The sequence below is a fragment of the Mesoplodon densirostris genome, chromosome 17 (genome assembly GCF_025265405.1).
Source record: "Mesoplodon densirostris isolate mMesDen1 chromosome 17, mMesDen1 primary haplotype, whole genome shotgun sequence".
Classification (NCBI taxonomy): Eukaryota; Metazoa; Chordata; class Mammalia; order Artiodactyla; family Ziphiidae; genus Mesoplodon; species Mesoplodon densirostris.
Window position 1 is genome coordinate 16,117,237 of NC_082677.1, and position 15,414 is coordinate 16,132,650.

Genomic DNA, 15,414 nt, shown 5'->3' on the forward strand with positions numbered 1-15,414 from the left:
TCTCTGATGAACTACCATTCAACTGTGTTGAGCATCCACAGTCCTTATAACTGAATTCAAGTGTATTTTTTAACAAGGAACTAAGTACTACACGAACATCATTTATAAGTCTATAAAACAGTATTTGTCCATCAAAAAGTTCAACGTAACCCTCAAAAACAGGACAATGGCAGCTGGAAATTTTAATCCGGCTGATGGAGAATAAAGGCAGATTAGATTCATTCAAGGGGGAAGGGAAGTAACATATGAGGCAACAAATGGGTCAAGATGTGCTGTGTCCTTTCTATATCTTATCTCATCTCATCTTCCAAACAGTTCTACGAGATGTCTCATTTTCAAAAAGGAACCGAGGCTCCCAGAATTCACTTTAAACGTGCTCGAAGTCACAGAGGTCTGGTGGCTTCCAAAGGGGGTCATTCCAACTGCCCCATCCTGCTGCGGCCTCCAAGAAGGGACCAGAACGGGCCCAGGAAGTAGGGCTCAGTGAACGAGGCAAACCTGAGCCTCTGGGTGCCTCAGAGAATGACACAGGTGTGGCCCCTTCAGTCCTGTGCCTCTGCTGTGTCACGAGATCCATGTGGCCTAGCGCAGTCCTCAGGCCCTGGAGGACTGCTCCCGGATTAACTGATCTCACTGGGAAAAGATCTTGTGTATTACGTGTTGGCTCATTCAGTGCTCAGCTCAAACCCCCTCCTGAAGCCGTCTCCAGCAGCACTACCTCCGTCTCCTGAACTCGTCCAGTCATTTTTGTCCATTTTACTCTTTTGGCTGCTAAACGTGGGACCTATTATTAACTGTCTTTTTAAGAGTATGTCCCCAGTGCACTAGCTGTTCCTTTCAGGCGAGAGCCATGTCTTATTTTGGTGTGCACAGCCAGTGACTGTTCACGGCATGTAGCAGGTCCTCAAAAATGCTCATTGCCAAGGGTAAGCTTTGGAGCAGACCTCATGTGGTCTTGGGGCTCCTGTATATTTACACAGGGCCAAAGATGGAAAGCTCCTAAGATAAGACAGCACCTACCTTAATAACCTTGTCAGTTCCCGAAGTCAGTAACCATCCTCTGGTGGCATCAAAATGCACATGCACGATGTTATGTTTACTGTCATGGAAGGTCGCCGTGGGTGCACGTCTGGAGGGAGCAAAGAAAGTTTCCAAGAGTAAAAGGCAGTAGTATATAAAGGAAGAAGATCTAGAGTGACATTAAGCTCTAATTTTTAGCCAAATGGCTAAAGTGACTTCACTGTTAGAAATGCTCCTGGGATTTCCCTGGTGGCGCAGTGCTTAAGAATCTGCCTGCCAATGCAGGGGACACGGGTTTGACCCCTGATCCGGGAAGATCCCACATGTTGCAGAGCAACTAAGCCCGTGCGCCACAACTACTGAGCCTGTGCTCTAGAGCCCGCGAGCCACAACTACTGAGCCCGTGCACCACAACTACTGAAGCCTGTGCTCCACAACAAGATAAGCCACAGCAATAAGAAGCCTGCTCGCCACAACTAGAGAAAGCCCACACGCAGCAACGAAGACTCGATGCAGCCAAAAATAAACAAATTAATAAATTTAAAAAAAATGGGGTTTCCCTGGTGGCGCAGTGGTTGAGAGTCCACCTGCCGATGCGGGGACACGGGTTCGTGCCCCGGTCCGGGAAGATCCCACATGCCGCGGAGCGGCTGGGCCCGTGAGCCATGGCCGCTGAGCCTGCGCGTCCGGAGCCTGTGCTCTGCGGCAGGAGAGGCCACAGCAGTGAGAGGCCCACGTACCGCAAAAAAAAAAAAAAAAGGGTAAAAGGATTCTTATACTCTCCAAAATGGTCAAAAGATGATGAAGTTTCTGAACGTCCTTTTGGAGATTTTGTTGCTCTGATTCAGTCTGTGAGGCTCTCTACCTGTGCTGTAAACAAATCTTTAAAATGACCCACAGTACTTTTGCTAAGTTTGATCTCAGAAGGACCTGCTGGTAAAATAGTCTACCTTTGTCTACTGCATTAAAAAAAAAAAAAAAAAAGCACACTTGTTAAAATGCCCAAGACTGTCATTCTCATCTAAGGGCTCTTCATTCTTTCTCCTCTTTTCCCTGGTATAACTGCAGACCTGGTTTTCCTGTGGCATTCTGATGCTTTGACAAGTAAAACAATATATAAACAAACACTGTTATTTGCTTTTTATTTTTTTAATCTGTATTTTTTTAGTAAGAAGGCTGGTCAACTTCCTAGGTACTCTAGAGGCAATGCAAATGTTCCCACGGAGAAGAAAGCAGAAGAAACAGTGATGTGGGAAAGGGGACAGGGACGTGGAGCAGGAGACTGCAGTTTTCTAATCATGTTTCACGATGCCGCTCCTCGGCAATGGGCTCCCTGAAGATGGCTGTTAATTGCTCAATCTGGAGAACAGATCTTCAGTATCCTAAAATTGATCACTTTAAAATATTTAGAATTAAAGAATTAGGTTTAATTTGTAGTCACTGAGACTCTCTGGGTCTGTGTCTTTAACGAAGAATTAAACTAGAAGATCCCGTCTCTTGCAGCCCTCTAATTTAATGAGAACTCATTAATTTCACCACATATGATGAGCAGAACATAACCAGTGAACATAAACACTTACTTTTGCAAGGGCACCTTACTTAATATTTGCTATGACTATATAAGAATGAAGAAAGCACATACATTAACATTAGGGTTATCTGTAAGAGAATGCTTTGTTTTGTTAATTTGCCAAGAATTTCCTTTAAATGCTGACCTCCTCTGATGCATTTTAAATATGTTTCTATTTACATGCAGCTTTTAAGACACCCATCTAGTACGTAAAATGATTTTACTCTATACAGGTGTGGGGGTGGGTGGAGGTGGGAGAATTGGGCAATAAGTTCCCTATGAGATCCTGCTGTAATTCACTAAAAGGGAAACTTGGTGAAGAGCATTCTGTTTACATCTGTTTTACAACAGCTGACATGAAAAAGACGACATGGGAGGAATTCCCTGGCGGTCCAGTGGTTAGGACTCCGAGCTTCCGTGACAGGGGGCACGGGTGCAATCCCTGGTGGAGGAACTAAGATCTCGCATGTCGTGCGGTGTGGCCAAAAAAACCAACCAAACAAACAAAAGGAACATAGGTTAAAAAAATAAAAAGACGGGCTTCCCTGGTGGCGCAGTGGTAGAGAGTCCGCCTGCCGATGCAGGGGACACGGGTTCGTGCCCTGGTCCAGGAAGATCCCACGTGCCGCGGGGCGGCTGGGCCCGTGAGCCACGGCCTCTGAGCCTGTGCGTCCGGAGCCTGTGCTCCACAACGGGAGAGGCCGCAGCAGTGAGAGGCCCGCGTACCGCAAAAAAAAATAAATTAATTAAAAAAAAAAAAAAAGACAACACGGATCTGTCCCACCCTCCCTGCCACCCCCCAACAAAGCACAGCGGCACAGTAACCTCAGGTCCTGGGTTATTGGGCGAGACCGACCAGCAAGACTCAGCAGCTGGGCAACTGGTGTTACTGGCCTCTTAGGAGAAGTGGCTTAACTCTTCCTGGAAAACAAAAGCTCTGGAGCCTGTGGGCTGATTTGGTTCTATAATGATACCGGCTTGGGCTAGAAAGTAAACCCAGGGCTCCTGCACTGCTGGGCAATTCTCAAGAAAATGAGCAGACAGACAGTTTGCTACAAGAACATTTCAAGGCACACACCCCCCACCCCGGGATTGACGAGAGCACAGAGGTGATTTCTCAGCATGCGCTCCCTCCTCCTGCCCACAAGAGAACACGCTCTCTCGGTGGAAAGGAGAGCTCTGCCCACCTGCCGCGGTCTGTATTAGAAACCAGCAGGACTACGGCACTATCAGTCATGGCTGCGGCGCTGGGCGAAGCTCTTAGATCCCGCTCCCTCCTTAACCTCGACAGTTCTGCGGACCGCTGGGACTTACTCCTCATCGGTGATGGCCTCGTGGCAGCTGTCACACACCCTCACTTCAAACTCGAAGCCCATCAGAGGGATGGAGGAGCGCTTGGAGCTGCACTTGCCGCAGACGGCCTTCCCACACTTCCGGCAGTGGTGCTGGAGGGAGAGAAAACATGCTTCCTGCGGCTGCGCGCCTCGGCCTGGCCGGGTAGGCTCAGGTGTGACCCATAGCATCCAGGTGAGGATGCTAAACCAGAGTGTCCCGGGAAACTAAAGGAACACGCCAGGTGTTCCTCTTTTTGGACTGTTTGTTCAGGATGAGGACTGTTTGGGAAGCACACGTGATCGTGCCACGGCCCCCAGACCCCGCCCCTTTCCCCAGTCTCAGTCCTTTCCGATTATCACCGTATGAACTAGAGGACCCACCCAGCGGTCGGGTTATCTTAAAGCTGGGTGTCCAGAAGTGCTACCTCCAGAGGTTTCGCTGCTGGGTGAACAAGAACTGGGGCGAAACCTGACTCAACCCACTGTCTACACTTTGGCTCAAGCTAGGCGACTGGCATCTGATTTCCTCGGGGCAGACCAAACCCAACCGTGGAATCAGATGGAAAATGCTGTATTATAAGTAGATATAAATAACTAAAACTAAGATGGAAGGAAGGAAAGTGAAATTAAGAAGAAATAAACAGCACTTATATAATTACATGGTTTGGTACCAATATAAGCTAAGCATGGCCCCTCTAATTTTAAGGTACATTTCACTAGATGCCACTAGAATTCTAAAATCATATCCCTTAACTACTGGCAGCAAGTGACTACGGAAACCGAATGCAGCAGGAATGAGCTACAGGAGAGAAAGGGAATAAACTAGCGTGCGGTCACAAAGTGACTCCAGGGCAATAATTTACCCCCACCGCAGCTCTCGCCCAGGGGCGCTACTTCCTCCAAGATCACAAGGTAAAGTTATTTCTACACGATTACATTTTGAGGAAGCAGCCGTATCACCCACCTGTCTCAGGCCAATTTTCTTGCTGTCCCACATTTGCTTGAAGTTCCAGAAGAAAGGCTGATCGCACTTTTGGCAGGAATCACTGTCCAGCCATTCAGGGGTCTTGTCAAATAAAGCACACAACAGGTCACAGTGAGAAGCAGCCAAGACAGTGGAACCAATGTCACTGCCGAAACTTACATAATCAAGATGTGTTTCTAAGAAACAGAGGTGTGATTTCTCAATCATTTTGAAAATATTTCCTAAACGCCTAGGATGCGTCAGGTCCTGGGGATGTAGTGGTGAAGAAAAAGAATCTCTACCATCGTGGAGCTTGTAATTTATCAGGGAAGACTTAATATGAACATCTTATTAATAATAGTTATTATCTGAATCAGTGTAAGGATCAAAGGCCTGAGAAGGAGAAGCACAGAGTGCTGTGAGAGTGGGATGACCTGGGCTGGGGTTCAGGGCTCTGTCTCTGACAAATGATAACAAGCCGAGACCTGGGGATGCATGGCAGACCAGGCACAGTGGGCTGAGAGGGGGGCAGGATGGCTGGAGCGCATGGGTGTGTGTAAGGGGGGAGCAGGGGAGGGGAAAGGGGGGGTAAGGGGGGGAGGGGGGGTGGGCAGGGTATGAAGGGCTGAGGCTGGAGGGGATGCAGGGGCCACACCACAGGCAGCTATGCTGAGGATTCAGGACGTTATCTCATACTTCCCGACCATATGCAATTATATTTGCTCTGATTGTGTACAATTACATACACCTGCCTATTACACATGCACGCAGCTACCCGCGTTGGAGGGACAGAACCTGACCACAGCGGCGGGTTCTCAGGGAAGCTGCTGGTCCTCTGTCTTGGCAGGGCCCGGCAGGGTGTAAGGCTCCGCTCCTTGCCTCATGGGTCATGTAATAAATATCCTGGCTTTGTTCACTATACCCCAGCCCCATGGCGAGTACTCTGAACTATGTCAAACAGGTTTAAAGGATGTGTTAAGCTTAAAGCTATTCTTTATCATATCTTTATAGATTCTGCATAGGGTGATGAGACATTTGCTTCTAGAGTTCCATGCTCTACTCTGTAAATTCATCCTCTGGCAGAGAGACTGGTCTCTTTCCATATATCACCTAACCCAAGGAATTGGGGAAAATACACCCAACCCCAGGGTTTCCCAAAAGTGAATTCCAGGGCACACCAATTTGACTGACAGGACATTTACTGTAAAAGAGGCCTGAGATCAAACAAGCTTGAGAAATATGGTAAACAACGGCCTCCCCTCTACGGGCTTCACAACGGACAGCAGCACAGTAAAGGCTCAGGAAGGACTTTGTTGATGTAACCCTTTTCTGAGGAAGAGCTGTTATAGAACAGACTCAGGGACTTAGCCTATTCCCCTACCTTTAAGCAGAAATGAACCTAAAGCTACATATTTTCACAGAAAAAAAAAAAAAGAGTACAAAGGGGACATTTTAAGAGCTCTAATTCTTAGTCTATTTATTTTATTAAAACTGAAGAAAAGAAGTAAGCCTTTCACTTACTTGGTAATTTTCATGCCTTAATTCGTTTAAAGACAGATTTAATAAAATAATCCAAAGTTTTTTAGCTGAAGACAACATTTTACCCCTAAAAGACTTATCTATGTTGTGATTTTTCAGTACACTTATGATGCAGGAAAATCAGGAAGATTTACAAAAAACGTACACACACACACACACACACACACACAAACACACACCTCGCTACACCTTTTACAAGGAAGCGTGCTGGTTTAGGACACATATGAAATACATAAGTGGGTGTCTATGAGGAGGGAACTGACTGTAGGGATCTGAAAAGGGGGGAAAAATCAGCATGTGTAGTACGATTCCAGTTTTTTGTCCAAAAAAAAATCTGACATGTACCTGCAGAGAAAAATGTAAGGAGGGATGTTTGCCAACATGTGAAGGGCCGTATTTCTGGGTGGTGCTATCGTGAATAACTGACATTCTCTTTGTTAACAAGTACTCAGTCTAACTTTTCTACAAAGAACCTGTATTATATATACTTAAAAAAATAATAAAATTGTGAGAAATTGCGTTTCATTAACTGTACAAACACACGTACAACCTATGGGATGTCTGCCTGATCTGTGTTCAGCCACCTGAGGTCTCCCCCCGCCGGCCCACCCCTCGGCTGCCATCCCCTCCTCTCTCTGCCTCTGCGTGCGACCACCTTGCCCGCTCTTTGCTCTTGGTGCTTCTTGTTCTGGTCAGAGTGCACTCAGGCCCGTCAAACTCTTAGCACTCTCTCCTGCCACAAACTCTTCGCTGAGAATATCAGCCGATGATGACAGTCCTCCACCCGGATGCTCTAACTCACACCAGCTGTGACTGAATGATTTCTACCATTGAATAGTTCTCTGAATTTTTCTCCCCCATGTCTTTTCTTCCAGAAAGGCCACCTGCCCTTCAGGGCAGGGACAGTTTCCTTACACCTCAGGCCTCTTGAGCTGAGCGCTGCATGGCACTTGCCATGCCTAGGAAGCAGCTCCACAGATACACCTCAGGGGATGTATGTTTGCAAAATGGGACATGTGCAAAAAGTAGATGGAACCACCACTGCTCATTTAGAGCTTTAAATCGCTCAAGAAGATTCAAGATAGTCAACAAGTACTGAGCGCCCATATATTTTCATGTCAAAAGGCATAACTGAAGCAAGATGGCTCAGAGGACTGCCCACCAACCACCTGGTTCCGTCTCTGGAACACCGCATCGTTATCCTTCTTTGGGTCTCTGTCTATCAGGGAGGGAGGCTGTGTGCACAGAGGGAAAAGAGCCCAGCGGTTCCCCTTCCCAAGTCTGGTCAGTCAGGCCTGGGAAGAAGCCAGGACACACCAGGTGTGACTGTCTGTCACCCAAAGCAGGCCACCATGCAGAATAACGAGTCACATGGGGGCCTGGCTAGCACGGCTAGTACACACTGTGCCAACATCCCTGCCTTTACACCCACGGGGGGCGTAAAGTCCCCAATTCCCTACTTCCTGACGGTAAGGATCATTTTAATTAGTTACTAATAGAACTCCTGTGGATTTATGGTTTGAGCAAATCAAGCTTCAATCTCCTTAAGCATTTAATTACTGGTATTGGAAAGGCACTGCATTATGGGTAATAGCAACTACTCCCTTGAAATGAGATTGGGGTGAGGGTATGGAAAGAAGTTGGGAAATGGCTTTTGTCTAATGTTTCAAGTGTTGCTTTTCTAATTCTCGCATCCTGCAAGGAAATAATAGAAGAATACACACTGTCAAAGGGAAAGTTTACCCAGCATAATTCTAGGGAAATGAGAAAATGGTTAACTTCAAAGTACCTGTCAAAGGAGATATTCAGTAAGCAAATCAGTTGTTAAGATGCTCAAAGATGAAAAAGAAAATTCACTGAAAAAAGAATGTTATGATAAAACTTAAATATATGCCAAAAAATGACAACGTATATATTTATAACTGGAGAACTGCTTAGAATATGACTCGCAAACACAAAAAAATTATTTCTAATATTTCTATTAATACCAAACTAAGGATCCTTCATCGAATACCATGTCTCACACACTAGCCACCACTTCCCCCAATAACATAAAGTACTACGCTTTCTGTTTTCGTAGGGCACTTTATAGCAAACGGCTACTCACCTGAAAATAGCTGCTTCCTCTTTCTCGCCTGAACTGCTGTTGTAATAGTACAACAGATTTAAAGTCTAACCAGCTTAGTCCCAGTTGAAATTCTTATGAAACCTCCATTACGTTAAGTGTTACGTGCCAATTTATGAGGGGTTAAAAAAGAAAAAGGAAGCTCCTTTCATACTAGAATTTTGAAATTTTCTGACACAACATGTTTTATTTCATGGTTTACTCATAAAAGAAAGAAGTGAGTAGGAGGGGAGGCTGAGGCTTTTTTCAGCAGGGTCGGGGCTGCAGAGCCCAGCCCGGTGGCTGCTGTAACACCTACCTCCTGCCTCTCCACGTCCATGTTCCAGACGACAATGCCACCGTCACCACCACAGGAGATGAGCTGCCGCGTGTGCTGTGCATAGGACAGGGCCTGGACTCTGTCACTGCGAAAGAAGCAAGAGTTAGTGACAGTTCCCAAGAGCAGAGAGAGCCCCGAGGGAAGGAAGCCCAGCAGTTGGTCACCTGCACGCTCACCCCTGAGCCCCACCCAAGAGCAGATCTTGGAAACCGGATGCAATTGTCAACATGCTAACATTGGGAGAGTACTCAAGATTTTCAACACTTAAAATAAGTCAAAATGCTCGTTTAATAATTAGCGAGGTTGAGCCTCTTTGGATGTGCCTGTTGGCCATGTGTATGTCTTCTCTGGAGGCACGTCTATTTAGGTCTTCTGCCCTATTTTTAAAAATTTATTTATTTTTGGCTGTGTTTGGTCTTCGTTGCTGTGTGCGGACTTTCTCTACTTGCAGTGAGCGGGGGCTACTCTTCGTTATGGTGTGCGGGCTTCTCATTGCAGTGGCTTCTGTTGTTGTGGAGCACGGGCTCTAGGCACACGGGCTTCAGTAGTTGTGGCACGCAGGCTCAGTAGTTGTGGCACACAGGCTTAGTTGCTCCGCGGCATGTGGGATCTCCCCAGACCAGGGCTTGAACCCGTGTCCCCTGTATTGGCAGGCAGATCCTTAACCACTGTGCCACCAGGGAAGTCCTTTTCTGCCACTTTTTGATTGAGCTGTTTGTCTTTTCGATATTGAGATGTATGAGGTGTTTGTATATTTTGGAAATTAAGCCCTTGTCGACTGCATCATTTGCAAATATTTTCTCCCATTCCATAGGTTGTCCTTCCGTTCTGTTTATGGTGTCCTTTGCTGTGCAAAAGCTTATACGTTTAACTAGGTCTACTTGTTTACTTTTGCTTTTATTTCTTTTGCTTTGGGAGGCTGATTTAAGAAAATATTCCTATGATTTATGTCCAAAGGGGAAAGTGGGGGAGAGGTAAATTAGGGGTATGGGATTAACAGATACACACCACTCACTATATGTAAAATAAACAACAAGGACCTACTGTATAGCACAGGGAACTATATTCAACATCTGGTAATAACCTATAATGGAAAAGAATCTGAAAAAGAATAGGTATATATATAACTGGATCACTTTGCTGTCCACCTGAAACCAACAGAACATTGTAAATCAACTATAGCTCAAATTTTAAAAATGCTCGTGTAAGATGCTAAGGCCCCCAGAAGAGGCAGTCTTTGTCAGTTACCAACACTTAAGGAAAAAAGCTGTTGAACTGGTTATAATCTTACTGGTTCCTTAAATGATCAATTAAATAAAATCTGTGCCATCTGTTCATGTTATATTTGTAAGGTCATCCCACGAAATGCCCACTGGGTGTACCTGACGGAGCCAGGTAACCTGTGCTGCCCGAGACGTGAGGCATCAGCAAGGCTCCCAGGGTGAATCCAACACAGCAACAGACTTGAGTTTCACTGATTCTCTGTCTCTCTAGTTTTCATGCCCTCTTTACTGATTTTGTGTTTTATTTTTCTTTCTAGTTCATACATGGCTGACAAGTTATTCCCCCTTGGTGGGGAATTCAGTTTCAGGGTCTGACAGTTTGATCACCAACAAAAGATGATAGCGACCTATGCTCCTGTGGCAAAGAGAGAACAAGGAATCTGGTTTCTTTGTTGTTTTTGTTTGAATATTTTTCTATTTTGAGCTCAAATTCATTAAGAATTCTGTGGCCACTGGGAAGGAGAATAACTCTGTGAAATCTCGATTGGTGATTTTTTGTGTGCTTTTGTGTTTACTTTTCACTTGCGCTGCAGTTGTAGGACTGAAGCCATTAAGCTCTGTGCGTCCGTGTCTGCAATTCAGAAGGGGCTTTACCTCTTGTGTATGGAATGCTTTCCTGTTTCCGGAGGGTACCAATAAATTAGATCATGGCATCTTTTATATTATAAGCACTTGCTTATAAAGATAAGCAAGCACTTATATAAATTAAATATTCCTGAACTTCACAGAAAATAAGGAAACTGAACCTCTAAAACTTTAAATTTACTAGACTTAAAAATTATTCCACAGAAAATATACCCTAACTCAGTGATATTTTAAGGATCCAAGTTCACAAAATTAGGGTAACTCTTTGGCAAATAAGACTAGCATGATGAGTTTTAAAACACAGGTATGTCTTTTTCTGGATTAACCAGTGTTAAATATAATGCAAATGTACATTTTGTTTTACTTGGGTTGATTCCTCCTAAATTTATATAGGATAACTAGTCAAATAAGCTAATATTATGTCTATATAATGTTTAAGATTTTGAAAAATAAGTTTGTGTTCAATTAATTATTCTGATAAACTTTTTATATATACAACAATTATGTTTTATTGCATATCAACTTAAAGATCATTCCCAAGATCTTTAGGTAACTTACAATGGACTAATAGTAAGTTGAGCTAATTGATAGTCATTGGATACCTACCTAATTTCTAAGTAACTGAAACTTCAATTACAAAGCATAATAAGCATATATGATTATATATGTTTGCCTATTTTTGTGTGCTGTAGAAAGGCTGTAACTGAGGTGAGTCACGTCAAATGAATGTGTTTCTTTTTGCCACTTTCAGGGGATGCAAAAGTGATGTATGTCACAGCAGAAATTGATGTCATGTGATTCATGAGCTGTGCTAGTCTAGCTGTGCTAAAATGCCTGCATGCGATGGAAAGTTCTCAATTATCCACATCGTCCCTCCTCCCAATCTTCTCTATGAAATATGAGTTAGTTACTTTGGTTAATTATTATAATTAAAATGGGTGGTTGAGACTATGCCAGGTGCAGTAATGAAAAGGAAATACGACTGTGTCTGTGTTTTTGTTTTGGGAGAAGAAAAAAAAAAAGAGTAGTGGTTTTTTTTTTTTTTTTTTTTTTCTGAACCACATGACCCATGGGATCTTAGTTCCCCGACCACACACCGAACCTGGGCCCTCGGCAGTGAAGTCAAATCAAATCTGAGAAGTTTTTAAACTATTGATTCATCGGAAAATAGCAATGATGAATCCATTGCATTTTAACATAAATAACATATATTTTGGGGAAAATAACTATATTTCCCAAAACAAAATATTTTGAAGACAAAATGGCATTGTTTAATATTTGTGCAAGTCTTTCTTAATGTCTGGCTTAATAGGCAAGAACCAAATACTCATCTCTTTCTGCATTTGTTATAATGTCACTCAGGTAGCCTCTGGAAAACTCCATCTTATACTTTCAAGAGAGCATAAATGAATGAAAAAGGCAATTCTAAAGTAAAATATAAATTTGTTCCAGAATATAAAAGAGAAAAATAAAAGATAAAACATGGAAAATGAATTTTATTTGCTTTGGTTTATAATACTCGAGTCTTTAAAAAAAAGCTATAAAATACATTAAAATTTTGGCATAGTTCCCTCGGTTTTGATGGCTTGCCTCCTTAGTTTACTGATTAATGCCTTGGACTACAATGCAAAAGGATATTCTTTACCTTCTATGGAATCTGCCTAGCTAGCAGAGATTCTGTGTCTCATGAAAATTATTTTCAGAGCTTATGTTGACTTGAAAAGTTCTTGATTATTTAAGAAAAGAAAAAGGACAAGGGCCCTCATTTGTGAAAAGACCTAAATTCTTTAAGACTGTGTTACTTTCTACATTTATTTTCAAATGTTTTCTTGTTACTTCGATTATATAGATAACCAAGTATTGTTTCTTAGGCACCTGTGCTCCTATCTTAATCAAGTATCTAAAGATATCAAGTATCCTCTGAAAATGGTTTTGCTTTCCCACACTGAACCCTATATTTTGGGGAAAAAAAATTTTTTAGCATATTTTTAAATGCTAAAAATGATCTTTAGATTATCTAAAACTATCTTTAAGATTTTCTAGAGGGGTCCTAGAAAAATCATAAAGATTTGTTCCCTTTGCCTTATAAAAATAAAGATGCTATACATAATTGCTGTGTTACTAATTGCATTTGTTTACTGTGTTACAGAAAGAGCCGTCAGATCAGAGGAGATGCTTAGTTTTCCCTAGGTTAAGTCAGTATGGGTAAAATATTATTAATATATTTCTGAAATTGTATATTGCATGGGAAGACCCTGGAGATTTATCAGTGCTCTCATTGTCTGTTTTTACCTTCAGGTAAAATACTGATCAAATCTCTTAGGATATAGTTATGTAGGGTATCTCAATAGAGAATTTTACTCTTCTCAATTCTGATATTATTTATAACAGTAAAAATTAACCATTAAGTCTCTAATATCTACAGGTAACTTTGTATTATTCTGATTCTTGCCTGAAGCCTCCACTATAAGCTACAGGCCAGAAAGGTCAATCTCAGAGTTTCCTGGGAAAGGACTCTATATACCAGGTATTTTTAAATACTGGTATTTAAACGAATAGACTCTTAGGCAAAGGGTACTGAACTGACATTGCTTAGATAATCTGTAAACTGTGCTAGTGGACTGAGTCAGGATTTCCTTGGAGTTCTGGACTCTTTTTAGTCTGCATGCAGATGGCTTCACAAATGCAGACTGCTGAACCAAAAACCAGCAGAACAAGAATTAATGACACAGGACTGAATGAACTGAAGAGGGAAATTTTACTGTGGTTACTTGTCTGGAATACTGTTGACGTTGCTTTAATGTTCTATTTTTTGGATATATGAGGCTGCCTTTTCTCTTACTTTTTATGCTATCTCTAACTTACAATTTAGTAAATTCTGCTTTGATAAGCTAAATCCAAACATTTAAGAATGATATCCAATTCTCAGAGATCCCCCAGAATTCAAAATCTGTTACTGAGTCCCCTTGATTTTCACAGCAATATAGTTATTTCACAGGTTTAATTAGAATCTATCCATAGTATATTACTGGGCAAACAAGGCCTTACCTAGAGTATCATATTAGAGGATAGTGTTCATTGAATCAGATATGACTAGCCCCTTTAAGAATTAAGGGAGCCAATGCCTATAACCATCCCCCTCCCAAAAGGAAAACTGGCCTGGTACCTGGTTTGCAGGGTCCTGGCCTTACAGGTGGTAGGAAAGCTACCAGGCCAGGAAGCTAGCAAATGTTGAAAACCTCGAGGAATTCAACCAAGGTTATAAGTACTATAGGTGAAAAATGGTGGAGATTTTCTTGGGCTCAGTTTCCTAGCCTTGGGATAGCAGATAACAGAGGTTCTGAAAAGCTCAATCCAAGATTCTTTATAAAAACTTTTGTAAATTTTGTGGGCTTAACAGTTGTTTAATGCTGTATGGCTCCATATTTGCAAAGCAAACCAAGATGGCCTACGGGTTAATTAACACTCCTATTGCACCAATCAGGCCAAACTTTATGAGACCAGCCTTTTTTTTTGTGATCAAGAATAATTTTTGAGGCTTCCCTGGTGGCGCAGTGGTTGAGAGTCCGCCTGCAGATGCAGGGGACACGGGTTCGTGCCCCGGTCCGGGAGGATCCCACATGCCGTGGAGTGGCTGAGCCCATGAGTCATGGCCGCTGAGCCTGCGTGTCCGGAGCCTGTGCTCCGCAACGGGAGAGGCCACAGCAGTGAGAGGCCCGCGTACCAAAAAAAAAAAAAAAAAAAAAAAGAATAATTTTTGAGATTATTCTGATTACAGGAGAGGAGGGGGAAGAACTCGCAGGTAGATCAAAAAACTTTGAAATGGGCAAAAAGAAATTACTGGGTATCTTTTCAATGGAATATCAGGTATGGTCTAGCACGCTCTTCTGGGTTTTCTAACTCTATGGGGGGGCTGTACCTTCAGTATCTTTATGCTATTTTATAACTCTGTAAGTTATAGAAAACTGATACTATTGCAAATGAATTTTATCCAGTGAAGATGCAACTAATTTCCACATCCTGTTCCTCACATGGAAGAAGTCAACTGTGAAAATACAAATTCATTGCAGCATTCTCCATTGCCTCTGCATGTTTCTACTCTGGATTTTCCTTTGAACTGGTTGTAACGTCTTACCAGTCCCTTTATTAATTAATGACTAATATAAAAATCTTTGACACGTATTCATTAAAAAACAAAGTCAATTGTTTTCTATCTCTCCTGGTTGTTACTTCATACATTTTAGAATATGGACTGACACCATTGTGACATTCCGGGGCAAGAAGGAAAACCTATCTATTTGAACAGATTCATAACCGCCCTGTGATTTGAACTACATTTCATTTGTTAAGGCACCTTGATACACATCAAGGATCTTGCAAAACGAAATAAGCTACAGAAGGAAGTGCTTTGCCACTCATAGCTGGCAGCAACATTCAGCAACAGATACATAATTTATGGGACTCCAGTCCTGTTAATATTCCAACACAGAAGAACACAGTGATGAATGCTGTATCCCAAGCTTTGTAATAAAGCTGCTCAGGGGCTTCTTGATTTAAGAATTCAAAATACAACCACCTTGCAGTTAAAAACAAGATGAGGGAACATCCCCAGGTTCACAGATCAACGGTTATAAAAAGTAAAAGATGCCTTCTTCTTTTTTTTTTTTTTTTTGCG

The 15,414-nt window shown here is 42.7% G+C and overlaps 1 protein-coding gene across 1 annotated transcript in view; it reads right to left on the reverse strand.

The window, feature by feature from the left end:
• WDFY2 (WD repeat and FYVE domain containing 2) overlaps positions 1-15,414 on the reverse strand; it is a 173,739-nt gene that overhangs the window by 6,498 nt on the left and 151,827 nt on the right. Inside the window, exons 8-11 of the mRNA XM_060079897.1 lie at positions 8,851-8,956; positions 4,889-4,990; positions 3,905-4,035; positions 1,021-1,129 (exon numbers count right to left, since the gene is read on the reverse strand). Of these exons, the coding sequence (XP_059935880.1) occupies positions 1,021-1,129; positions 3,905-4,035; positions 4,889-4,990; positions 8,851-8,956 (448 nt within the window). The remainder of the gene's footprint in view (positions 1-1,020; positions 1,130-3,904; positions 4,036-4,888; positions 4,991-8,850; positions 8,957-15,414) is intronic.